The 21,786-nt window shown below is 42.6% G+C and overlaps 1 protein-coding gene across 1 annotated transcript in view; it reads left to right on the top strand.

Annotated features, from left to right (window-relative positions):
• cyfip1 (cytoplasmic FMR1 interacting protein 1) overlaps positions 1-21,786 on the top strand; it is a 232,925-nt gene that overhangs the window by 47,091 nt on the left and 164,048 nt on the right. The window contains exons 2-6 of the mRNA XM_070892474.1: positions 862-977; positions 5,425-5,548; positions 6,328-6,417; positions 10,238-10,315; positions 11,025-11,126. Coding sequence (XP_070748575.1) covers positions 967-977; positions 5,425-5,548; positions 6,328-6,417; positions 10,238-10,315; positions 11,025-11,126 — 405 coding nt within the window. The 5' untranslated portion in view covers positions 862-966. The remainder of the gene's footprint in view (positions 1-861; positions 978-5,424; positions 5,549-6,327; positions 6,418-10,237; positions 10,316-11,024; positions 11,127-21,786) is intronic.

Genomic DNA, 21,786 nt, shown 5'->3' with positions numbered 1-21,786 from the left:
CCCTCCCTCCCTCTCTCTCTCTCTCTCTCTCTCTCTCTCTCTCTCTCTCTCTCTCTCTCCTCTCTCTCTCCTCTCCCTCTCCCTCTCCCCTCCCTCCCTCCCTCCTTCCCTCCCTCCCTCCCTCCCTCTCTCCCTCTCTCTCTCTCTCTCTCTCTCTCTCTCTCTCTCCCCACCCGCTCAGCGGCACGAACGGCTGCAGAATTCTCCCTGGCTGAAGCACTTTCACACAGGTAGGAAGATGGTTTATTTAATCTTTTCTTGGCTTATAAATATTTATTCAGGTTGGATTTATTTGTAGAAGTATAAATAAGGATTTATTGTCGAATTTAATGAGTTCCCTTCCCCCCCCCCCATCTCGTTCTGGACGCCTAATTTGTAACCTGTGCCTGATTTTTTAATGTGTAGAACAGGTTTTTTCAGTTCTACAAAAATCTTCACTGGCGCCATTCTACTTTAGTTTGGAGTACATTTTCACTGTGGAAACTTTCAAATCAGGCGTCAGTGGCCGGACACGCCCCCTTTTGAAGAAAAAATTCTGTTCTAAACTAGAACTGTTCTACCAGACTAGAACTGCAGAAAAAAAAATGTGGAGAATTGCGGTTTCTAAAATAGTCCGTTCTCCACCAGTTGCTCCTAAAAAATCAGGCGCGAATCATGTGGAAACTTGGGCCCATTGTATTGTGCCAAATCAATCACTGATTTCAGCCAGGTTTGTTTTGCTTCATGTGCTTGTCCCCAAGCTACATTGTTGTCTCTTTTGGCTACCTTGTATTTGGAACCTATTGATAGCTGGAATCTTAAGTTAAAACCCAGTATCTGGTGCTGCTGCTACTTACAGTCCCACATTTTCTTCCCATTCAGGCAGGTGAGCAAGCGACTGTTACACAGACGCACAGAAGGGACCATTTTCCCTAATCAAGACACAAAGCAAGAAACCACTCCAAGATACTGCTAGCAGCAGAAAAAATGTCAGAGGAGTAAGTAGATATCACATTTTGGAAACTTTTCACAGTTAATGCAAAATCATAATCTGCTATTAACATTTTTAATTTTGGAACAAAATGTAAATGTGCTTCATGATTCATGTCCATGCCTTCCGGTGCACTTTTGCTATAACTCTGGCCACAGTGCAGTAGAAAAGCTAAGAAGTGGGCTGGTATCCAGCATAGCTAGCCCTCGGACTTCACTGGGCCTTTCCGGGGATCTATATCAGAAAGGGAATAAAATACACTACGAAAAGGGAATCAGTAACAAAAAAAAATGTCCTCATCTGGGCTGGAGGCTGCATCCTTGGCCTGGATTTCTGACCTCCCTCCCACCCCAACCACCCTCAGGTGTGGCCTACTTGCATCATTCTGGATGCCAGTATACTACATCTCACTTGACATCAATCTTTCCCCCCACCCCCCCCCCCCCAATCTCTTTTAAAGCACCCTTTTATAGTTTCCAGACCATTTTGACTGCTGAGCATCCGGATGTGCCAATAGTTGTGCAAGTGCCCAACAGGCCTAAGCTAATTGGGTGCCTTCCCATGAACTCAGCGATTCTGGCATGTTTAACACTGAAGGGCACCGGTGGGCACAGTCCCCTGGGTTTGTGACCCTACACAAATTGGGTCCCCTTTCAGGACCTGTGAAACATTAGGTTCTGGTTGCTGCCCAAGGTGCAGTGGTTGCCTCGTTTCCATTGTTGCATACTCTTGGCAGTGGGAGTACTGACCCATTACCAATACAAAAACAACTTAAAGTGGTGTCTGCAGACCCCCTCCTGTTCTTGATTCTGTATTATAACTGATGACTTGAGCTTTTTGCTGAAGAATGGTATTTCTTCTTAAATCGAATATTTGAAAATGGTAAATATATAATTCACCATCAGTGGAATAATTATCAGCAATATTGGTGTAAGTTTTATAAAGGAGCGTCAAACTACCAGGAGTAATGATAATGGGCCAGACCTTGCTGGAAAAGAATCGGTATGTTAATGACGCATGCTATTATTAATGTGCAAATCAGTCAGCGAATTCAGGTGAATCTTCAGAACTGCTGGTCAATTTACGCCCATTCGCCATTTACTTCGCACAAATGGCATTTTTCCCTTAGCCTCCCCATTATTTAAAAAAACTTAATTGTCAATTAAACTCACCACCGAAAGTTAAGTCTGCTAAGTGTAAGTACCTTTTTAACAATGTGATGGTTGTTAATGCGATGCCAGTCAACCTTTGGTCCAGAAGTGGAATCATTTAAAGCGTTCACTCATTACTACATGTTGTAAATTCTTCTTAGAGATTTGAAACATTTCAAATTTTAAACTTTTACATTTTTTTCTCTTCCTCTTCTGTCTCTTTGTCTCTCTCTGTTAATCCAATCTTTCTTTTCCTTTCTTTGTTTCTCTTCCTGTACCTAATTTGATTCTAATTCACCCTATTTCCTTCTCCGTTTCTTTCTCAATTCTTAAATCTCATTGGTTAAGGAGGTGGTACACTGTTGGTCCCGCCGTTCACTGAGGTCCCAGATGCCCTGTTGCCCTCACCACGTCATTATCAGCTCTCACTTGCACCAAGAAACGGGTCAAAATCATTTTGAGCTGTAAGGTGCAGGGAAAAGTCTAACTAACGGCGCACGCCACGGGATGCCCTGTTCTAGCAAGATCCGGTCCATTATGATTAGGCTAACTAATCGAAATAGCTTAAACTGAGACTACATCAGCACAACATATAAAAAGAAAGGGCAAACTTGCATATATACTATCCTACAAGGTTGTGTTCCTTTCAGTGATTATTTTCAAGTATTTAATTGGTGCAGTCTTCACACACACATTGTTAACTGGTACAGTTGAATACAAGTGAGTCAGATAGCCGTCTTCATTCAGGAATTTATGGCTTGTAAGCCTGACATTCCTGAAGGTAAACAAATCATGCCACGATGATCACATTCATGGGAAATGTCAGCTCCACCCTTGTTAAACTATTGGGTTCCCATTGCTGGCAAGAGCAGCACAATGTGGCCTTGGGAAACGCACAAACGAAAACAGGAATCGACCAACATAAAATAATTCTACGACTAACTCTTTGAGCATCAGCTGTTTCATGTTTATACAAGTGATGTGTTCCTCTTTGCTCTGCATTTTCTTCCTTGTTCATCTTTGTTCACAAATAAGTCAACATGTCTTCAGGGAAGAATCATAGGGTCTTGGTTGCTTTTAAAATAATATTGAATGGCATTAGCTGTACTTCTGTTATATTTGACAAGTTTCCCCATTGGTTTAATGTTCTTCCCCCCCCCCCCCCCCCCCCATCACCTCTTTATTGTTAACACAGGTCTAGCCTGCTAGAACTCTGGTCACAAGAAAGTACCTCAAATATTTGCCATTCCAAAAATGGACTGGCTGATTGGCTCTTTCGATACACTGGGTGTCTGAATTTTCTCCATGGTATCCTAATACAAATCCATCAATCGATACAGAAAAAATCTGTCCATAAATTTTTATTTGCCTGACCAGTGCAACATGTTAGCTAAACTATATGAGGAATGGGCAGTGAACAGGTTAGTTAATTGTCTTTTTGCATTCTGTAACCTGGGTTTGAATCCATTTGAGACAGATTGGTATTTAGGTTTCCTCCATCTGACTGGAAAGGTTCTGTATAGAAATAGTTTGAGCAGTCTTAATCAAGTTCTTATTGGCTGTAAACTGATGGCACAAAATTGCTTCTAATTTGGCATTAAATTGAGATTTTCACTTGGATGTCGCAAGAGTGGCTGTTGAGTGGAATCGAAAATGGAAATGGGTGCATTAGAGGTTGTTCCGTTGTATGTAATTGACCACTGAGACCATGTAGCTGATTAGTAGCTAGTGTGAATATCCTGGTTGATCTATGTCTGAGTGCAATAGTTCCTGTTTATGCTAAACAGCTTGTTTGTATACAGATGGATTGCAAGTGTGTAAGGTTTGCAAGAAGGAGGAGGTTGTGCAATGTTGCTTTTTTTGTTATAAAAAGAATAAAAAGTAGAGTTGCAGAGCAAACCGCTCAGCTAATTGTTCATAGATTGGAATTGTAATAAGAAATGGCTTTTTAAAATGAGAGAAACTTGAGGTGAACTAGGTAAATGCTTATGTCTGAAATTGTTTTCTTATAAATATTATATGTATCATATAGCTAAAGCTGAAACTCATTGCAATGTTGTAATATTCAGACATACATGTTTTATGCTCTATTTGCCTGCGGTGGGGGATGTGTAATAGAAGATTCTGGAGCTTGTAGTACTTGTAGCTTAGAAAATAGTTAAATATTATCGTATGAGATCACAGGTATTGAACTTGTATGGAGACGTTACCTTTATTTGCATATAACAACATCAGCGACATGCAGTGGACCCCTTGGTTACATGCTGGCAAATCATCTTTTGTGAGATGACCTAAAAGACAATGAAGAGCTTTTGGTTAGTTTAAGGCAGCTGCTAAATTTATCGGTTCTGCTGACATTCATACACACTAAGTTTTGCTCTTGTGATTTCTAAGATAATGTCAGAACCATTCAGTTGAATTACTTGCTGTCTTGTAATTTCCTGCCAGGCATCTATTATCCTATTTAAACTGTCCAACAGAGTTCTTCCATCATATTTAATGCAAATGTTTCTTTATCAGCCTCTTAGGAGTTCCTGTTCATCAGCCTTCTCCTACTGTGGGGCCTGACTCATCACTTTGGCTTAAAATAAAGTTATTAGAACAATAATGAAATTTAAGAATGCTAATTGAATTAGATCAACTTTTAGTGTTCATATAATAAAACAAATGAAAAAACACATTATATAATTTGTACATATTTGAGTATAAAATTCATAATAGAAAACATACTCTCTCTCTCTCTCTCTCTCTCTGACTATATAAATATCTATATAAAAAATATATAATGTATATATAGTTATAGTATTCCTTTAGTTTTTTTTTGTAACATAACTTCCAGCAGGAAATGATGCTGAACACTGATCATTTTGACTTGCCATTTGTCTGTCCTTGTGATGTATCTTCTAGCCAAGCTCACAGTGAATTCAACCCACTCTATAAGCACAGTGAGTGAGGTCACTCTTTCTTCCAGTGATGCACCTCGGTTTTGAAAAAGGCTAAATTAGGTATTGATAATAGAATGGAACCTGCATCTACCTTCATACACCAGAGCCATTAGATGGACTTTGTGCTGGCTTGAATTTCAAATTGATTCCTGGTTATTACTGGTAAAAGAGAAAACGTTATTGCTCTAAGTTTTCTATTAGGGTTATGATTAAAAGAACAAAAAATTACTGGTTATTAATGAATCCCTTTATATGATCATATTAATGAATATAAATTCACATTCATAAAGTTGGCATTGCAAGATAAGTGATATGGCTGTACAATTTAATTTTCCATTTAATTTTTTTCTCCACTCAGAGGGACCATGACTGCACAAGTGACCTTGGAAGATGCCCTGTCCAATGTTGACCTATTGGAAGACCTACCATTGCCTGACCAACAGCCTTGTATTGAACCACCTCCTTCTTCACTATTATACCAAGTAAGATTTTGAAAGAAAAATGCTATTCTTGGTTAATTCATTCTCGAGTTCAGTCCACTGTCTGCTGAATTGGCTAATCTCTGTGGCAAGCCAGAACAATAGGTCAGAGTTGCCCTCGGTACCATAAGTTGGCGAGTGACCGATGCCAAAAAGCATGTATGTCTGGTCTGGACACAGGAGCAATATTCTCTGATTACAATATGTACTGATATGATAAACAAGCTCTTTTTGAATATTATTTATAAAGTTTCTAAATCTAGCGAACAGAGCAATTCTCCCCCCCTCCCCCCCATATGATTGGGCTCATCTGTGATGCCTTCACAGTTGAATAACTTGCTGATGCAGTCTTTAATTCACAACTGAAGAATGGCTGTTGGATGAGGTACTGCAGGGCTACTGACATTCATCAAACCGTGCCATAGTAAGAAAAAGGGGGTTAGAGAAAAAGAACCCTTGGGGTGTTTCTCCAAGTAGCAGCTTTAAAGTATAAGTCATTCGTGAGGGATGACTGAGATGTGGGAGTGTTTGTGTGTATATATCTCTTTATAATATTTAACAGAGCACATGTTGTTCTGTGCTAGCTCACTAATTTGGCAAAGGTAGCTTATCTCTACTGTGACAATTGGCAGTTTTTATTTAGCATTAACTGTGTGTATTTAATATATAGCACTTTAGGGAGTGAAACAATAGTTTCTTGAACAAATTGAGATACAAGTTTGTTCTGTGTTTAACTTCATGTCATTCCTCTATTGACAGAATAACTCGTTTTCTCTCTCTAGCCAAATTTCAACACTAACTTCGAAGACAGAAATGCATTTGTTACGGGCATTGCGAGATACATTGAACAAGCAACAGTTCATTCTAGCATGGTAATGTAGATCTCTAGTAGCAAAATTGAATGTTCTTCTCGGACTTGATTTGTAGCAGCACAGGATTGACATTACATCTTGTTTCTCTTGAATTTGCTGTTTATTTATATGTGTTTTGTGGCAAATTTCCAAATGCCAACAGGGCACCTATTATTTCTAAGAAATTCTGACCCTGGATCTGATAAGAAAATATGATTTCTGTAGAATTGCATAGAATTACAACACATAAATAAACCGTTCAATCCAACCAGTCTATTGGTGGTTATCCTCCATATGAGCAGTAATCGTAATCCCATGTGCTCGCCCTGTTTCTAGATCCTTTTAACCCAACTTTCTTGAACCACCAAAATAACTTTTCTTAAATATTGACATGGTCTTTTCTTCAGTGACTAACTCAGGTAGCATATTCCTACAGCCTTCTCTGTAAACATTTTTTTTCCAAAACCTATTACATTTAATCTGTGTCAGCCATGGCTCAGTTGGTAGCACCCGGTAGTGGCCCCGACCTGCAGGGAAACATCTGCGGCAGGTCGGGGCTCCTTAAAAGGAGCATACCACTCCTGGGAGCAGTGCGAGCTGGTGCAGGAGGGTGACTGGATTGGACGTCACCATAATCCAGGTCGGTGATTGGTGCATTGGCAGCCACAGCAAGAGCGGCGCAGTCAGGGCGAAGGAGCGTCGAAAGATCGCAGAGCAACGTGATCGGGGCCCAGGAGAGGCGTGAGTTTGGGGCTCAGAAGATGCAAGGGCTCAGGCAGTACGGGCCAGCCCACACTGCGATTTGTGTGCGCACTAAGTCCGTGCAGCAGAGCTGGTCTCCATTTGTTTTGGTTAATCCTTGCCTCTGAACCAAGACCTAGCTCTGTCAAGCCCATGTGGTGGCTGGTGTGCAACAGCCACCACGTTAAAAAAAAAAAAGTCCACGTTTAGGCATCTTCCAACCATCAGGATGTAGTTCGAGACCTGGAATATTAGGTCTTTCATTGAAACACCTGCGAACTCATTCCTTTTTGGCGTGGAAGCAAGTCATTCTCAATACGAGGGATCGCCTAAGAAGAAGAGGGTAGCACTGTTACCTCTGAGTCAGAACGTTGTGGGTTCATATCCCACTCCAGGGACTTGACCACAAAAATCTAGGTCGGAGGTGCCATCTTTTGGATGACACGTTAAATTGAGGCCCGTCTGCCCTATCGGGTGGATGTAAAAGATCCCATGGCAATATTTCAAAGAAAAGCAGGGGAGTTACATCTGCCTGGTGTCTTGGCCAATATTTATTCCACAGTCAACATCACAAAAACAGATTATCTGGTCATTATCACATTGCTGTTTGTGGGACCTTGCTGTGCACAAATTGGTTGCTGTGTTTCCTACATTACAACAGTGACCACACTTCAACAGTTGTTAATTGGCTGTGAAATGCTTTGGGATGTCCTGAAGTCGTGAAAGGTGCTATATAAATGCAAGTCTTTCTTTCCTTTTCTTTCTTATGCTTGTGCCCCCTTATCCTAGACTCTTCAACCATTGGAAACAGTTTGGTTTATGTACCCTTTTCCATCCTTCATAATTTTAAATTCCTCTGTCAAATCGCTCTGTAATCTCCTCCTAATTTGCCTCTCGGATTTAAACATGAGCTGTGCTTTGCAACTGCAAAAATGGCAGCCTGGTTCATTGGTTGTACTCTAATTTGAGTCACACTTGAACATGTAATCTGTTAACATTTCAGTTTATCCCTGTGGGTGTTCTGTTTTGCTGGAGAAGGTAAATTTCAGATGAGACTGTGGCCCCAAGTTTCGTGCCGCGGCAAAAACGGCGCACCTCCGAGCTGGGCGCCTGTTTTTCGCGCCGAAAACTGCGCCTAAAAAAAAATCCGATATTCTCGAGCTCCTTGGAGCTCTATGTCTGCTTGGCGCGGCGCGCTCTTCGCAGCAGGGGGCGGAGCCTAACACTCGCGCAGATTTTCTAAGCAGCAGGGGGCGGGTACAATTTTAAATTAGCCTTCGTGGTGCCGGCAACCCTTCGCGTGCGCGCACGCGCAGTCTCACACAAACATTGGCACTCGGCCATTTTTAAAAATACTGCAGAAAAAGTGAAGATTTGTTTCTTGGACCCCTGCAAAGGCTTGTAATTTAATTTTTTTTTATATTTCTGTGTGAGGGAGTGCTTTTAGCAGCACTGCTGAATAAATCACCTGAAATCAGTGAGTTCAGCTTTTCACTGCTAAACTTGCAGAACCGGTGCTGCATTGGTGCATGCAAATTAAGGACTGTGTGTTTGGAGAAATAAGAGTGCCAATTCAACTTTGCAATAATACGTGGTGTTGACAATGCAGCACCCATTCTGCAAATTTAAATATAAAACTGTCGATGTGGCTGCCTCTCCCTGTCCAAATGGCCTCAGTCCCCCTCACAGCTCGAAGGCTGCTGCTGTATCTTCGGCTGCCGGCCAGCCACTGACGCCGCTGATATCCTATGGCCGAATGGCCTCACGTCCGTCCGCTGCTGATTCTTTGGCTGCCGGCCAGCCACTGACGCCGCCCCTAAAGCGTGGCCGAATGGCCTCAAGAACCTTAATGAGCTGCGTGTGTCCTGCGTTGATTCTTCGGCTGCCGGCCAGCCACTGACGCCGCTGCTATCTCATGGCCGAATGGCCTCACATCGGTCCACTGATTCTTCGGCTGCCGGCCAGCCACTGACGCCGCTGATATCTCATGGCCGAATGGCCTCGGGTCCGTCCGGTGTTGCTTCTTCGCGGCCAGCCACAAAGAGAATGAAGGCCTGCCTCAAGCACTGCAGCTCACGAAGCTTGCTGCCGCTGCCGTCGAGACACTGACGCCACACCGCTGCCTGTCTCCAACATGAAAGGCCTGCCTGAAGCACTTTCGCACAGGTAGGAACATGGTTTATTTAATCTTTTCTTTGCTTATAAATTTTTATTCAGGTTGGATTTATTTGTATAATATTTGTATAAGTATAACTCAGGATTGATTGTAGAATTTAATGACTTCCCTTCCCCCCCCCCCCCTCCCCCCCACCTCGTTCCCTACGCCTGATTTTCTAAAGTGAAGACAAGGTTTTTTCGAGCGTACAAAAATCTTCACTTACTCCATTCTAAGTTAGTTTGGAGTAAGTTTTCACTCACGAAACTTTGAAATCAGGCGTAAGTGGCCGGACACGCCCCCTTTTGAAAAAAAATTCTGTTCCAAAGTGAAACTGTTCTACCTGACTAGAACTGGAGCAAACTAAATGTGGAGAATTCCGATTTCTAAGATACTCCGTTCTACACCAGTTGCTCCTAAAAATCAGGAGCAAATCATGTGGAAACTTGGGGCCATTAAAACCGCCTGTTCAGATGGACTTAAAAAAATGTCCTTGGCACTATTTGAAGAGCGGGAAGTTCTCCCACTGTCCTGGCTAACATTTATCCCACAGCATTAAAATAAATTAAGTGATCATTTGAAGCATTTGCTGCTTGTGTGACCTGCTGTGTGCAAATTTGCTGTTGGCAGTGACATCGCTTCAAAAGTGGGCTGTAAAATGCTTTGGGATTTCCTGTGAAAATGCTATTTAATGCAAATTTTTCCATGGTTTTATTTTTAAGGGTACATATAGCAAGCAAGCACTCAACTGGTGTTAAATCTTTCAAAATGCAGCCTTATTTTGTGAATCTAATTGTTTCTAAATCAGCATTTCTTTTAGCACATTTGTTAACCTACTCGGAGAACCAACAGTGTACTAAATAAGCACTTATTCCGCTTTGCTCAAATTGTGGTTCACAGAGTCACTGTATAACACTGACTTTGCAATTTCTCTTTTGCTTTCAGAATGAAATGCTAGAGGAGGGGCAGGAGTATGCTGTTATGCTGTACACTTGGAGAAGTTGTTCAAGAGCCATTCCTCAGGTATTGCAATACTGGTTTGTTGGAGCTCATTTTAACAAGAATGCACCAATACCAGTATTATTTTTTAAATCCTTTACAAATATGGCCCAATTCCCTCGGAGTGCTGATGAAAAGGGGTGGGGTAGTAATTGATGTCTGAGAGCATTTGATTGTCAACTTTATTAAGAAAGAAAAAATATGCTCATCAATTTTCAGTCAAATCTCAAGCGACTTCCTCTTAGCGAGTTTGGGTTCCTTTTACAAGCAGAGACACACCATGTGTTTGTGAATGTATCTGTTAACCCAAAGCAGCTGCTCCGTGAGACGTGTTGTAAAAGACCTTTTTGGTCAGCACATTGCAGTAAGTTCTAAATTCAGCAACTTTTATAATATCAAAAGGAAAACTTAGATTTTTGTCATTGAAAGCTGCGTCCTTTGATGTGGTCAAATGTTCTCATTTTGCAATAATTACTATTGCGTCCTTTAGCAAATTAATACTTTTAGTTCAAATTAAGATTTTAATCTGAGAAATAATTTACCCCCTCTGCTTCAAGTGACCCTCGACAAAAGCCAAAACCATAATTTGCTGCTATTCTGTTGATGTTTTTTTTGTATTATTTCCTCCTTCTGAAAGGGGTTGGCTATTTCAGAATGGGCTGAAGGGATATTTACAGCACTCTGGATCATTGTTATTTAATAAATCGGATTCACAGTTCTGTTTTTCCTGCAGGTTAAATGCAACGAACAGCCTAACAGAGTAGAAATTTATGAAAAGACAGTGGAAGTCCTTGAGCCAGAGGTCACAAAACTGATGAATTTCATGTATTTCCAGGTATGCAATCAAAGGATAATTATGGATGAGGAGGCTCATTTGGACCACCTTTGCTTATATATGCAGAATGGCTGTAAAGTACACCCATTGTAGCATCCAATTATTGAAATGATTCCAGGGTTTTCGCCTCCACTACTCTATTTGGGGATCTATTCCATATATTGATTCATTCAGTGTAAAGGAAGTCTTGCTGATATCAGTACTAATTATGCCTTTTACTGGCTTCATAAGAACATAAGAACATAAGAATTAGGAACAGGAGTAAGCCATCTAGCCCCTCGAGCCTGCTCCGCCATTCAAAAAGATCATGGCTGATCTGGCCGTGGACTCGGCTCCACTCACCCGCCCGCTCCCCATTATCCTTAATTCCCTTATTGGTTAAAAATCTATCTACCTGTGATTTGAATACATTCAATGAGCTAGCCTTAACTGCTTCCTTGGGCAGAGAATTCCATAGATTCACAACCCTCTGGGAGGAGAAATTCCTTCTCAACTCGGTTTTAAATTGGCTCCCCCGTATTTTGAGGCTGTGCCCCCTAGTTCTAGTCTCCCCGACCAGTGGAAACAACCTCTCTGCCTCTATCTTGTCTATCCCTTTCATTATTTTAAATGTTTCTATAAGATCACTCCTCATCCTTCTGAACTCCAACGAGTAAAGACCCAGTCTACTCAATCTATCATCATAAGGTAAGCCCCTCATCTCCGGAATCAGCCTAGTGAATTGTCTCTGTACCCCCACCAAGGCTAGTATATCCTTCCTTAAGTAAGGTGATCAAAACTGCACGCAGTACTCCAGCTGCGGCCTCACCAATACCCTGCTTTTGTACTCCATCCCTCTCGCAATGAAGGCAAACATTCCATTCGCCTTCCTGATTACCTGCTGCACCTACAAACTAACTTTTTGGGATTCATGCACAAGGACCCCCAGGTTCCTCTGCACCGCAGCATGTTGTAATTTCTCCCCATTCAAATAATATTCCCTTTTACTGTTTTTTTTTTTCCCCCCCAAGGTGGATGACCTCACATTTTCCGACATTGTATTCCATCTGCCAAACCTTAGCCCATTCGCTTAACCTATCTAAATCTCTTTGCAGCCTCCCTGTGTCCTCTACACAACCCGCTTTCCCACTTAACTTGGTGTCATCTGCAAATTTTGTTACACTACACTTTGTCCCCTCTTCCAGGTCATCTATGTATATTGTAAACAGTTGTGGTCCCAGCACCGATCCCTGTGGCACACCACTAACCACCAATTTCCAACCCGAAAAGGACCCATTTATCCCGACTCTCTGCTTTCTGTTAGCCAGCCAATTCTCGATCCATGCTAATACATTTCCTCTGACTCCGCAGTAACCTTTTGTGTGGCAACTTATCGAATGCCTTTTGGAAATCTAAATATACCACATCCATCGGTACACCTCTATCCACCATGCTCGTTATATCCTCAAAGAATTCCAGTAAATTAGTTAAACATGATTATAACGAATGAAACATAGAAACATAGAAAATCGGTGCAGGAGTAGGCCATTCAGCCCTTCGAGCCTTCACCGCCATTCAATGAGTTCATGGCTGAACATGCAACTTCAATACCCCATTCCTGATTTCTCGCCATACCCCTTGATCCCCCTAGTAGTAAGGACTACATCTAATTCTTTTTTGAATGCATCTGCTATAACTTCTGCCATCTCTTTTAATACCCTGGGATGCATTTCATCAGGACCAGGGGACTTATCTACCTTGAGTCGCATTAGCCTGTCCAGCACTACCTCCCTAGTGACAGTGATTGTCTCAAGATCCTCCTTCGCACATTCCCGTGACCAGCAATTTTTGGCATGGTTTTTGTGTCTTCCACTGTGAAGACCGAAGCAAAATAATTTTTTTAAGTCCTAGCCATTTCCACATTTTCCTTTATTAAATCCCCCTTCTCATCTTCTAAGGGACCAACATTTACTTTAGTCACTCTCTTCCGTTTTATATATCGGTAAAAGCTTTTACTATCTGTTTTTATGTTTTGCGCAAGTTTACTTTCGTAATCTATCTTTCCTTTCTTTATTGCTTTCTTAGTCATTCTTTGCTGTTGTTTAAAATTTTCCCAATCTTCTATTTTCCCACTAACCTTGGCCACCTTATACACATTGGTTTTTAATTTGATACTCTCCTTTATTTCCTTGGTTATCCACAGCTGGTTATCCCTTCTCTTACCGCCCTTCTTTTTCACTGGAATATATTTTTGTTGAGCACTATGAAAGAGCTCCTTAAAAGTCCTCCACTGTTCCTCAATTCTGCCACCGTTTAGTCTATGTTCCCAGTCTACATTAGCCAACCCTGCCCTCATCCCACTGTAGTCCCCTTTGTTTAAGCATAGTACGCTCGTTTGAGACACTACTTCCTCACCCTCAATCTGTATTACAAATTCAACCATACTGTGATCACTCATTCCGAGAGGATCTTTTACTAGGAGATCGTTTATTATTCCTGTCTCATTACACAGAACCAGATCTAAGATAGCTTGCTCCCTTGTAGGTTCTGTAACATACTGTTCTAAGAAACAATCCCGTATGCATTCTCTGAATTCCTCCGCCAGGCTACCTCGTGCAGTTTGATTTGACCAATCGATATGTAGGTTAAAATCCCCCATGATTACTGCCGTTCCTTTTTCACATGCCTCCATTATTCCCTTGATTATTGTCCGCCCCAGTTAAGTTATTATTTGGGGGCCTATAAACTACACCCACCAGTGACTTTTTCCCCTTACTATCTCTAATCTCCACCCACAATGATTCAACATTTTGTTCATTAGAGCCAATATCATCTCTCACAACTGCCCTGATATCATTCTTTATTAACATAGCTACCCCACCTCCTTGCCCTTCTTGTCTATCCTTCCGAATTGTCAGATACCCCTGTATGTTTAATTCCCAGTCATGGCCACCCTGCAACCACGTTTCTGTAATGGCCACCAAATCATACCCAATTGTAATGATTTGTGCCGTCAACTCATTTACTTTATTTCGAATGCTACGTGCGTTTAGGTAGAGCGTTTTAATACTAGTTTTTAAACCATGATTTTCAGTTTTGACCCCTCCTGCAGCCCCTTTATATTCATACATATTGTCCCTTCCTATCACCTTGTGGTTTACACTTACCCCAGTGCTACTCTGCTCTGTTGCATCCTGCCTTTTGCATTCTTTCTTGGGGTCCTGTTCATCTGCGCTCTCACCCACTCTAACTAGCTCAGAGCCCTCTCCTGGGTTCCGAATACTCCTCGCATTGAGGCACAGAGCTTTTAGGCTTGCCTTTTTAATTACACTTTGACCCTTTAGAATTTTGCTGTACATTGCCCCTTTTTGTTTTTTGCCTTGGGTTTCTCTGCTCTCCACTTTTACTCATCTCCTTTCTGTCTTTTGCTTCTGTCTCCATTTTGTTTCCCTCTGTCTCCCTGCATTGGTTCCCATCCCTCTGCCACATTAGTTTAACTCCTCCCCAACAGCACTAGCAAACACTCCCCCTAGGACATTGCTTCCGGTCCTGCCCAGGTGCAGACCATCCGGTTTGTACTGGTCCCACCTCCCCCAGAACCAGTTCCAATGCCCCAGGAATTTGAATCCCTCCCTGCTGCACCACTGCTCAAGCCACGTATTCATCTGCACTATCCTGCGATTCCTACTCTGACGAGCACGTGGCACTGGTAGCAATCCCGAGATTACTACTTTTGAGGTCCTACTTTTTAATTTAGCTCCGAGCTCCTTAAATTTGTCTCGTAGGACCTCATCACTTTTTTTACCTATGTCGTTGGTACCAAGTACTTGATTACTTAGGCAGGCAGAATCTAATTACACATTCCAGAGAAACTGTTGGATGTGTCTTGTTCTCCAAGGTGACCAATCAGAAATCTGATGTTGGAAATAAACGCAACCTTACTTTATATCTCATTAAAATCACCTTGGACATCTTTCTTCAAAATTGAAAAGCCCATGTATCTCCAGTGTTTCTTCACAAATCATACCTCTAAGGTTGGGGATCTGCTTTGTGGCTCTTCTTTGCTCTGCCTCCAGGGCTTAAATGCTTCCAGAACTGGACACAGTACTCAAGGCGTGGTCTGACCAGAAAACGGTGCAGTTTGATCGTGACCTCCTTTGACTGGTATTCTATTGTTGCAATATAGTTTAACATTCTGATCATAACCCAGCTCGCATTTTTTTCGGACAGCAGTTGCTGGTAATGATTCTGCTTTTGTTACTTTCAGTTCCTCGAGACTCACCTTTAGTTTTTTTTTTATTTGTCCCATTACCACCCCTTTAGGCTTGCACCATCATCCCTTTTATCATTTAATCTCTCCTGCCGATCACAGATCTTCCCTTTTGTTCTTTCTTCCTCCTGCCCTATTTCTTATGTTCTTAAAAAGAAAATGATACAACAAAGTGTGCCTTTATACTTAAAACCTGTTACATCTCTAACTTTTTCCAGTTCTGATGAAAAGTCATCAACCTGAAGTGTAACTTTGTTTCTCTCTATAGATGCTCCCTGACCTGAGTATTTCCAGCATTTTCTGTTTTTATTTTAGTTTAGCTTTCTATTGGCTTTTTTGACTGTTCTATATTGGGTGGAAATGTCAATTAAGACGCCTATCTTTTTCAACTCCATCCGTAGCTATTTGAACACCATTCATGAAATGTGTATGCTGTCCATTTTTTTTTCTTCCTCTGTGCAGGACATTACATTTGTCTCAACTAAACTACATCTATTATTCTTTCCACTTGCAAGTTTTCTTGTACTCATTCTGTAATTTCTAAGTTGCCTCCTAATTTGATAGTGTCCACAAATTTGGCCAATTTTCATAGGGTTTCATGAGTCGAAGTCATTCACATAAATTAGAAATAGTGGCAGTCCTAACATCGAACCCTGAGGCATTCCATTCAGTATTCCCCACCAACCTGGATGTAAAGCCTCTAATAAGCATCTATATGTACTAGCCTTTTCGTGGGAGGCCGGCCAGGAGAGCATTGGATTAATCGAGTCTGGAGGTAGCAAAAGCATATAATGATGGTTTCAGCAGTACATGGACTGAGGCATGGGCAGAGATGGGCATTATTAAGGAGGTGGAAGTCGGTGGTCTTTATGATGGGGAGGATGTGGAGTTGGAAGCTTAGCTCAGGGTCAAATTGGACCCTGAGGTTGTGAGCTGTTTGGTTCAATCTGTCTCCAGCTTTTTCAAATATTTTTTCAGTAAGTCAAGCCTCTTGACACCAGGGATCAGCCTTGAATGTGTTTCCCTGTGCTTCAGTGACTAGATATCCTGCATATCTAAATACAGCCAGCATGGCTTCATCTCCAGCTCTTGCATGGCCACCCACCAGAGTTCACCATCCTTATTTAAATGACACATCCATTGATACTGGGTCATCTTCCACATTGCTTTACCTCTCTACTAGTTCCCTTATTCTCGCGACCATCTCTGTACTGTCAGACTGTTTGTCTGCCATTTAAGTTACGGATGAATATTCTACATATCGACTTTGGGAAGACTGAGGCCATTGTTCTCTGCCTCTTCAATAAAACAATCCACACTTGAAATCCACTCCATCTCCCTCCCTAGCTGTTTGCTCAAGCTGAACCAGACAGCATGCAGCTGTTCTGTTTGATTCAGAGGTGAAATTCGAACCCCATATCCTACTGAGCATCAAGACAGCTTCCACCTCTGCATTACCTCCACTGCTGCCAAAATCTTTTTCAACGCTAGACCTGACTTCCCTTGTAATGTTCTTGCTTGCCACCCTCCATAAACTCTAAATTGTACAAAACTCTGCCACCTGCATTCTGTTCCGCATTAAGTCGCATTCACCCTTCGCTCCTGTCCTTGCTGGCATTCATGAAATTACATAGAAATTATATTACAGAAAACAGGCTGTTCTGCTCAACCAAGGTCATGTTGGTGTTCATTCTCTGCACAAACAGTGGTCCTAATCCTATGTGCCTGTTCTGTTTTCATTTCATTTCATCCTCCTTTTTCTTCAACCACCTATCTAACCTAACTTCCCCATCCCATCCCCAAACTAACCTTGGTCTCCAGTGCATTCCTCTTCTCTCCCACATTCCTTCCAAAACCTTGAGCCTACTTGCTGAAACGCTATCCCCAAAACCCTCCATTGGATAAATCCTTCACCTTTTAAGCAGATTCATGAAGCTAGAGAGAGTAATATGTTTGATAATTCACTTCCTTTATTATTGACATAACATTAATCGTAAGCATCTATACAGAGTGGTGCACTTCAGCCTTAAGTCTAATCACTCGTGCATGGATTTTAGTGAGGTACAGTGAAGGTGGCTTCTCCTAGCTTATTCATACCATCGGGTCTCGAAGTAAAAACACTATCGCTTTGTTGTACCATTTTCTTTATAAGAACATAAGAAATAGGAGCAGGAGTAGGCCACATGGACTTTTGAGCTTGCTCTGCCATTCAGTAAGATCATGGCTGATCATTGACTTCAACATCACTTTCCCGCCTGATCGCCATATCCTTTGATTCCCCTAGACTACAAAACTCTATCTCAGTCAATGCAATAATAAGAAAGGACATTAGCTTGGATGATGTGGAATCGGTATGGGTGGAGCTGCCGTTTACCAAGTGGCAGAAAACGCTAGTGGGAGTTGTGTACAGACCACCAAACAGTAATAGTAAGGTTGGGGACAGCATCAAACAAGAAATTAGGGATGCATGCAATAAAGGTATAGCAGTTATCATGGGTGACTTTAATCTACATATAGGTTGGGCTAACCAAACTGGTAGCAATGCGGTGGAGGAGGATTTCCTGGAGTGTATTCGGGATGGTTTTCTAGATCAATATGTCGAGGAACCAACCAGGGAGCTGGCCATCCTAGACTGGGTGATGTGTAATGAGAAAGGACTAATTAGCAATCTTGTTGTGCGAGACCCCTTGGGGAAGAGTGACCATAACATGGTAGAATTCTTTATTAGGATGGAGAGTGACACAGTTAATTCAGAAACTAGGGTCCTGAACTTAAGGAAAGGTGAATTCGATGGTTTGAGGTGTGAATTGGCTAGAATAGTCTGGCAAATGATACTTAAAGGGTTGACGGTGGATAGGCAATGCAAACATTTAAACATCACATGGATGAACTTCAGCAATTGTACATCCCTGTCGGGAATAAAAATAAAACGGGGAAGGTGGCTCAACCATGGCTAGCAAGGGAAATTAGGGATAGTTTTAAATCCAAGGAAGAGGCATATAAATTGGCCAGAAAAAACAGCAAACCTGAGGACTGGGAGAAACTTAGAATTCAGCAGAGGAGGACAAAGGGTTTAATTAAGAGTTGGAAAATAGAGTGCGAGAAGAAGCTTGCCGGGAACATAAAAAGCTGTAAAAGCTTCTTCAGATATGTGAAGAGAAAAAGATTAGTGACGACAAACATAGGTCCCTTGCAGTCGGATTCAGGTGACTTTAGAAAGGGGAACCAAGAAATGGCAGACCAATTGAACAAATACTTTGGTTCTGTCTTCACGAAGGAAGACCCAAATAACCTTCCGGAAGTACTAGGGGACCGAGGGTCTAGTGAGAAGGAGGAACTGAAGGATATCCTTATTGGGCGGGAAATTGTGTTATGGAAATTGCTGGGGCGGAAGGCCGATAAATCCCCGGGGCCTGATAGCCTGCATCCCAGAGTACTGAAGGAAGTGACCCTCGAAATAGTGGATGCATTGGTGATCATTTTCCAACAGTCTATCGACTCGGGATCAGTTCCTATGGACTGGAAGGTAGCTACTGTAACACCACTTTTTAAAAAGGGAGTGAGAGAGAAAGCGGGTAATTATAGACCGGTTAGCCTGACATCAGTGGTGGGGAAAATGTTGGAATCAATTATTAAGGATGAAATAGCAGCGCATTTGAAAGCAGTGACAGGATCGGTCCAAGTCAGCATGGATTTATGAAGGGGAAATCATGCTTGACAAATCTTCTGGAGTTTTTTGAGGATGTAACTAGTAGAGTGGACAAAGGAGAACCAGTGGATGTGGTGTATTTGGACTTTCAAAAGACTTTTGACAAGGTCCCACACAATAGATTGGTGTGCAAAATCAAAGCACATGGTATTGGGAGTAATATACTGACGTGGATAGAGAACTGGTTGATAGACAGGAAGCAGAGAGTCGGGATAAACGTTGCCTTTTCAGAATGACAGGCAGTGACTAGTGGAGTGCCGCAGGGCTCAGTGCTGGGACCCCAGCTCTTTACAATATACATCAATGATTTGGATGAAGGAATTGAGTGTAATATCTCCAAGTTTGCAGATGACACTAAACTGGGTGGTGGTGTGAGCTGTGAGGGGGACGCTAAGAGGCTGCAGGGTGACTTAGACAGGTTAGGTGAGTGGGCAAATGCATGGCAGATGCTGTATAATGTGGATTAATGTGAGGTTATCCACTTTGGGGGCAAAAACGCGAAGACAATATTATCTGAATGGTGGCAGATTAGGAAAAGGGGAGGTGCAATGAGACCTGGGTGTCATGGTTCATCAGTCATTGAAAATTGGCATACAGGTACAGCAGGTGGTGAAGGAGGCAAATGGTATGTTGGCCTTCATAGCTAGGGGATTTGAATATAGGAGCAGGGAGGTCTTACTGCTGTTGTACAGGACGCCTTGGTGAGGCCTCACCTGGAATATTGTGTTCAGTAATCTGAGGAAGGACGTTCTTGCTATTGAGGGAGTGCAGCGAAGGTTCACCAGACTGATTCCCGGGATGGCAGGACTGACATATGAGGAGAGACTGGATTAACTGGGCCTTTATACATTGGAGTTTAGAAGGATGAGAGGGGATCTCATAGAAACATACAAGATTCTGATGGGACGGGACAGGTTAGATGCGGGTAGATTGTTCCCGATGTTGGGGAAGTCCAGAACCGGGGACACAGTCTTAGGATAAGGGGTAGGCCATTTAGGACTGAGATGAGGAGAAACTTCTTCACTCAGAGTTGTTAACCTGTGGAATTTCCTGTCGCAGAGAGTTGGTGGTGCCAGCTCATTGGATATATTCAAGAGGGAGTTAGATATGGCCCTTAAGGCTAAGCGGATCAAGGGGTATGGAGAGAAAGCAGGAAAGGGGTACTGAGGGAATGATCAGCCATGATCTTATCGAATGGTGGTGCAGGCTCGAAGGGCCGAATGGCCTACTCCTGCACCTATTTTCTATGTTTCTATATTCAGAGAATCAGCACCACAGCCCAATGGGGCAGAGAATTCCAAAGATTCACAATCCTCTGAGTTAAGAAATTCCTCCTCATCTCTGTCTTAAATGGCCTACTCCTTATCCTGAGTCTGTGTTCCCTAGTTCTAGACACTCCAGCCAGGGGAAACAACCTCTCCGCATCTACCCTGTCAATCCCCTTCAGAATCTTGTATATTTCAATGAGATCACCTGTCATTCTTCTAAACTTCAGAGAGCATAGGCTCATTCTACACAATCTTTCATCATAAGACAGCCCTCTCACCAATCAATCAGGAATCAATCTGGTGAAGCTATGTTGCATCGCCTCCAAGGCAGGTATCACCTTCCTTCGATAAGGAGACCAAACTGCACAGAACTCCAGGTGTGATCTCACCAAGGCCTTGTACAGTCGTAGCAAGATTTCCTTACTCTTATAGTCCAACCCTCTTGCAATAAAGGACAATATGCCCTTTACCTTCCTTATTGCTTGCTGTACCTGCATGTTAGCTTTGTTTTTTGCACAAGGACACCCAAATCTGTATCTATATTTCCCCTCACCTGACTTCCCCCAGCCCCCCATTTATTTTAGTTTAAAGCTCTATCTACAGCCCTAATTATTCAATTCTCCAAGACGCTGGTCCCAGTGGAGCCTGTCCTGACGAACAGCTCCCTCTTTCCCCAGTACTGATGCCAGTGCCCCATGAATTGAAACCCCTTCCTCCCACACCACTCTTTGAGCCATGCATTTAACTCTCCGATCTACTTGACCCTATGCCAATTTTCGCGTGGCTCAGGTGGTAATCCAGTGATTATTACCCTTGAGGTTCTGCTTAGTAATTTAGACCCTAGCTTCTCAAATTCCCTCAGCAGAAACTAATTCTTAGTTCTAACTATGTCATTGGTTCCTACATGGATCCTCCCCCACCCCCTCCAATTTCTTCTCCAGCCGCGAGGAGATATCCTGAATCCTGGCACCAGGCAGGCAACACAACCTCCGGAACTCCCTGTCGCGGCTGCAGAGAACAGTATCTCTCCTCCTGACTATATTGTCCCCAACCACTACCACATTCCTTCTCCCCCCACTTGGATGGTCCCCTGTACCATGGTGCCGTGGTCAGTTTAGAAACATAGAAACATTAAAAAATAGGTGCAGGAGTAGGCCATTCGGCCCTTCGAGCCTGCACCGCTATTCAATGAGTTCATGGCTGAACATGCAACTTTAGTACCCCATTCCTGCTTTCTCGCCATACCCCTTGATCCCTATTTGCCCATTCTCCCTGCAGTCCTTTTCCTCATCCATACAGGGAGCAAGTACCTTGTACCTGTTGGACAGGGTCAAAGGCTGAGGCTCCTCCATCACTGCATCCTGGGTCCCCGTACCTTCCTGTCCCTGACCATTGATGAACTCTAAAGCAATACTGAACCCTAAGGGCGTGACT

This window comes from Pristiophorus japonicus, chromosome 10, assembly GCF_044704955.1.
Source record: "Pristiophorus japonicus isolate sPriJap1 chromosome 10, sPriJap1.hap1, whole genome shotgun sequence".
NCBI classification, from domain to species: Eukaryota; Metazoa; Chordata; class Chondrichthyes; family Pristiophoridae; genus Pristiophorus; species Pristiophorus japonicus.
The sequence above is the reverse complement of the archived record's forward strand: the minus strand, read 5'-3'. Positions and strand labels throughout refer to the sequence as shown.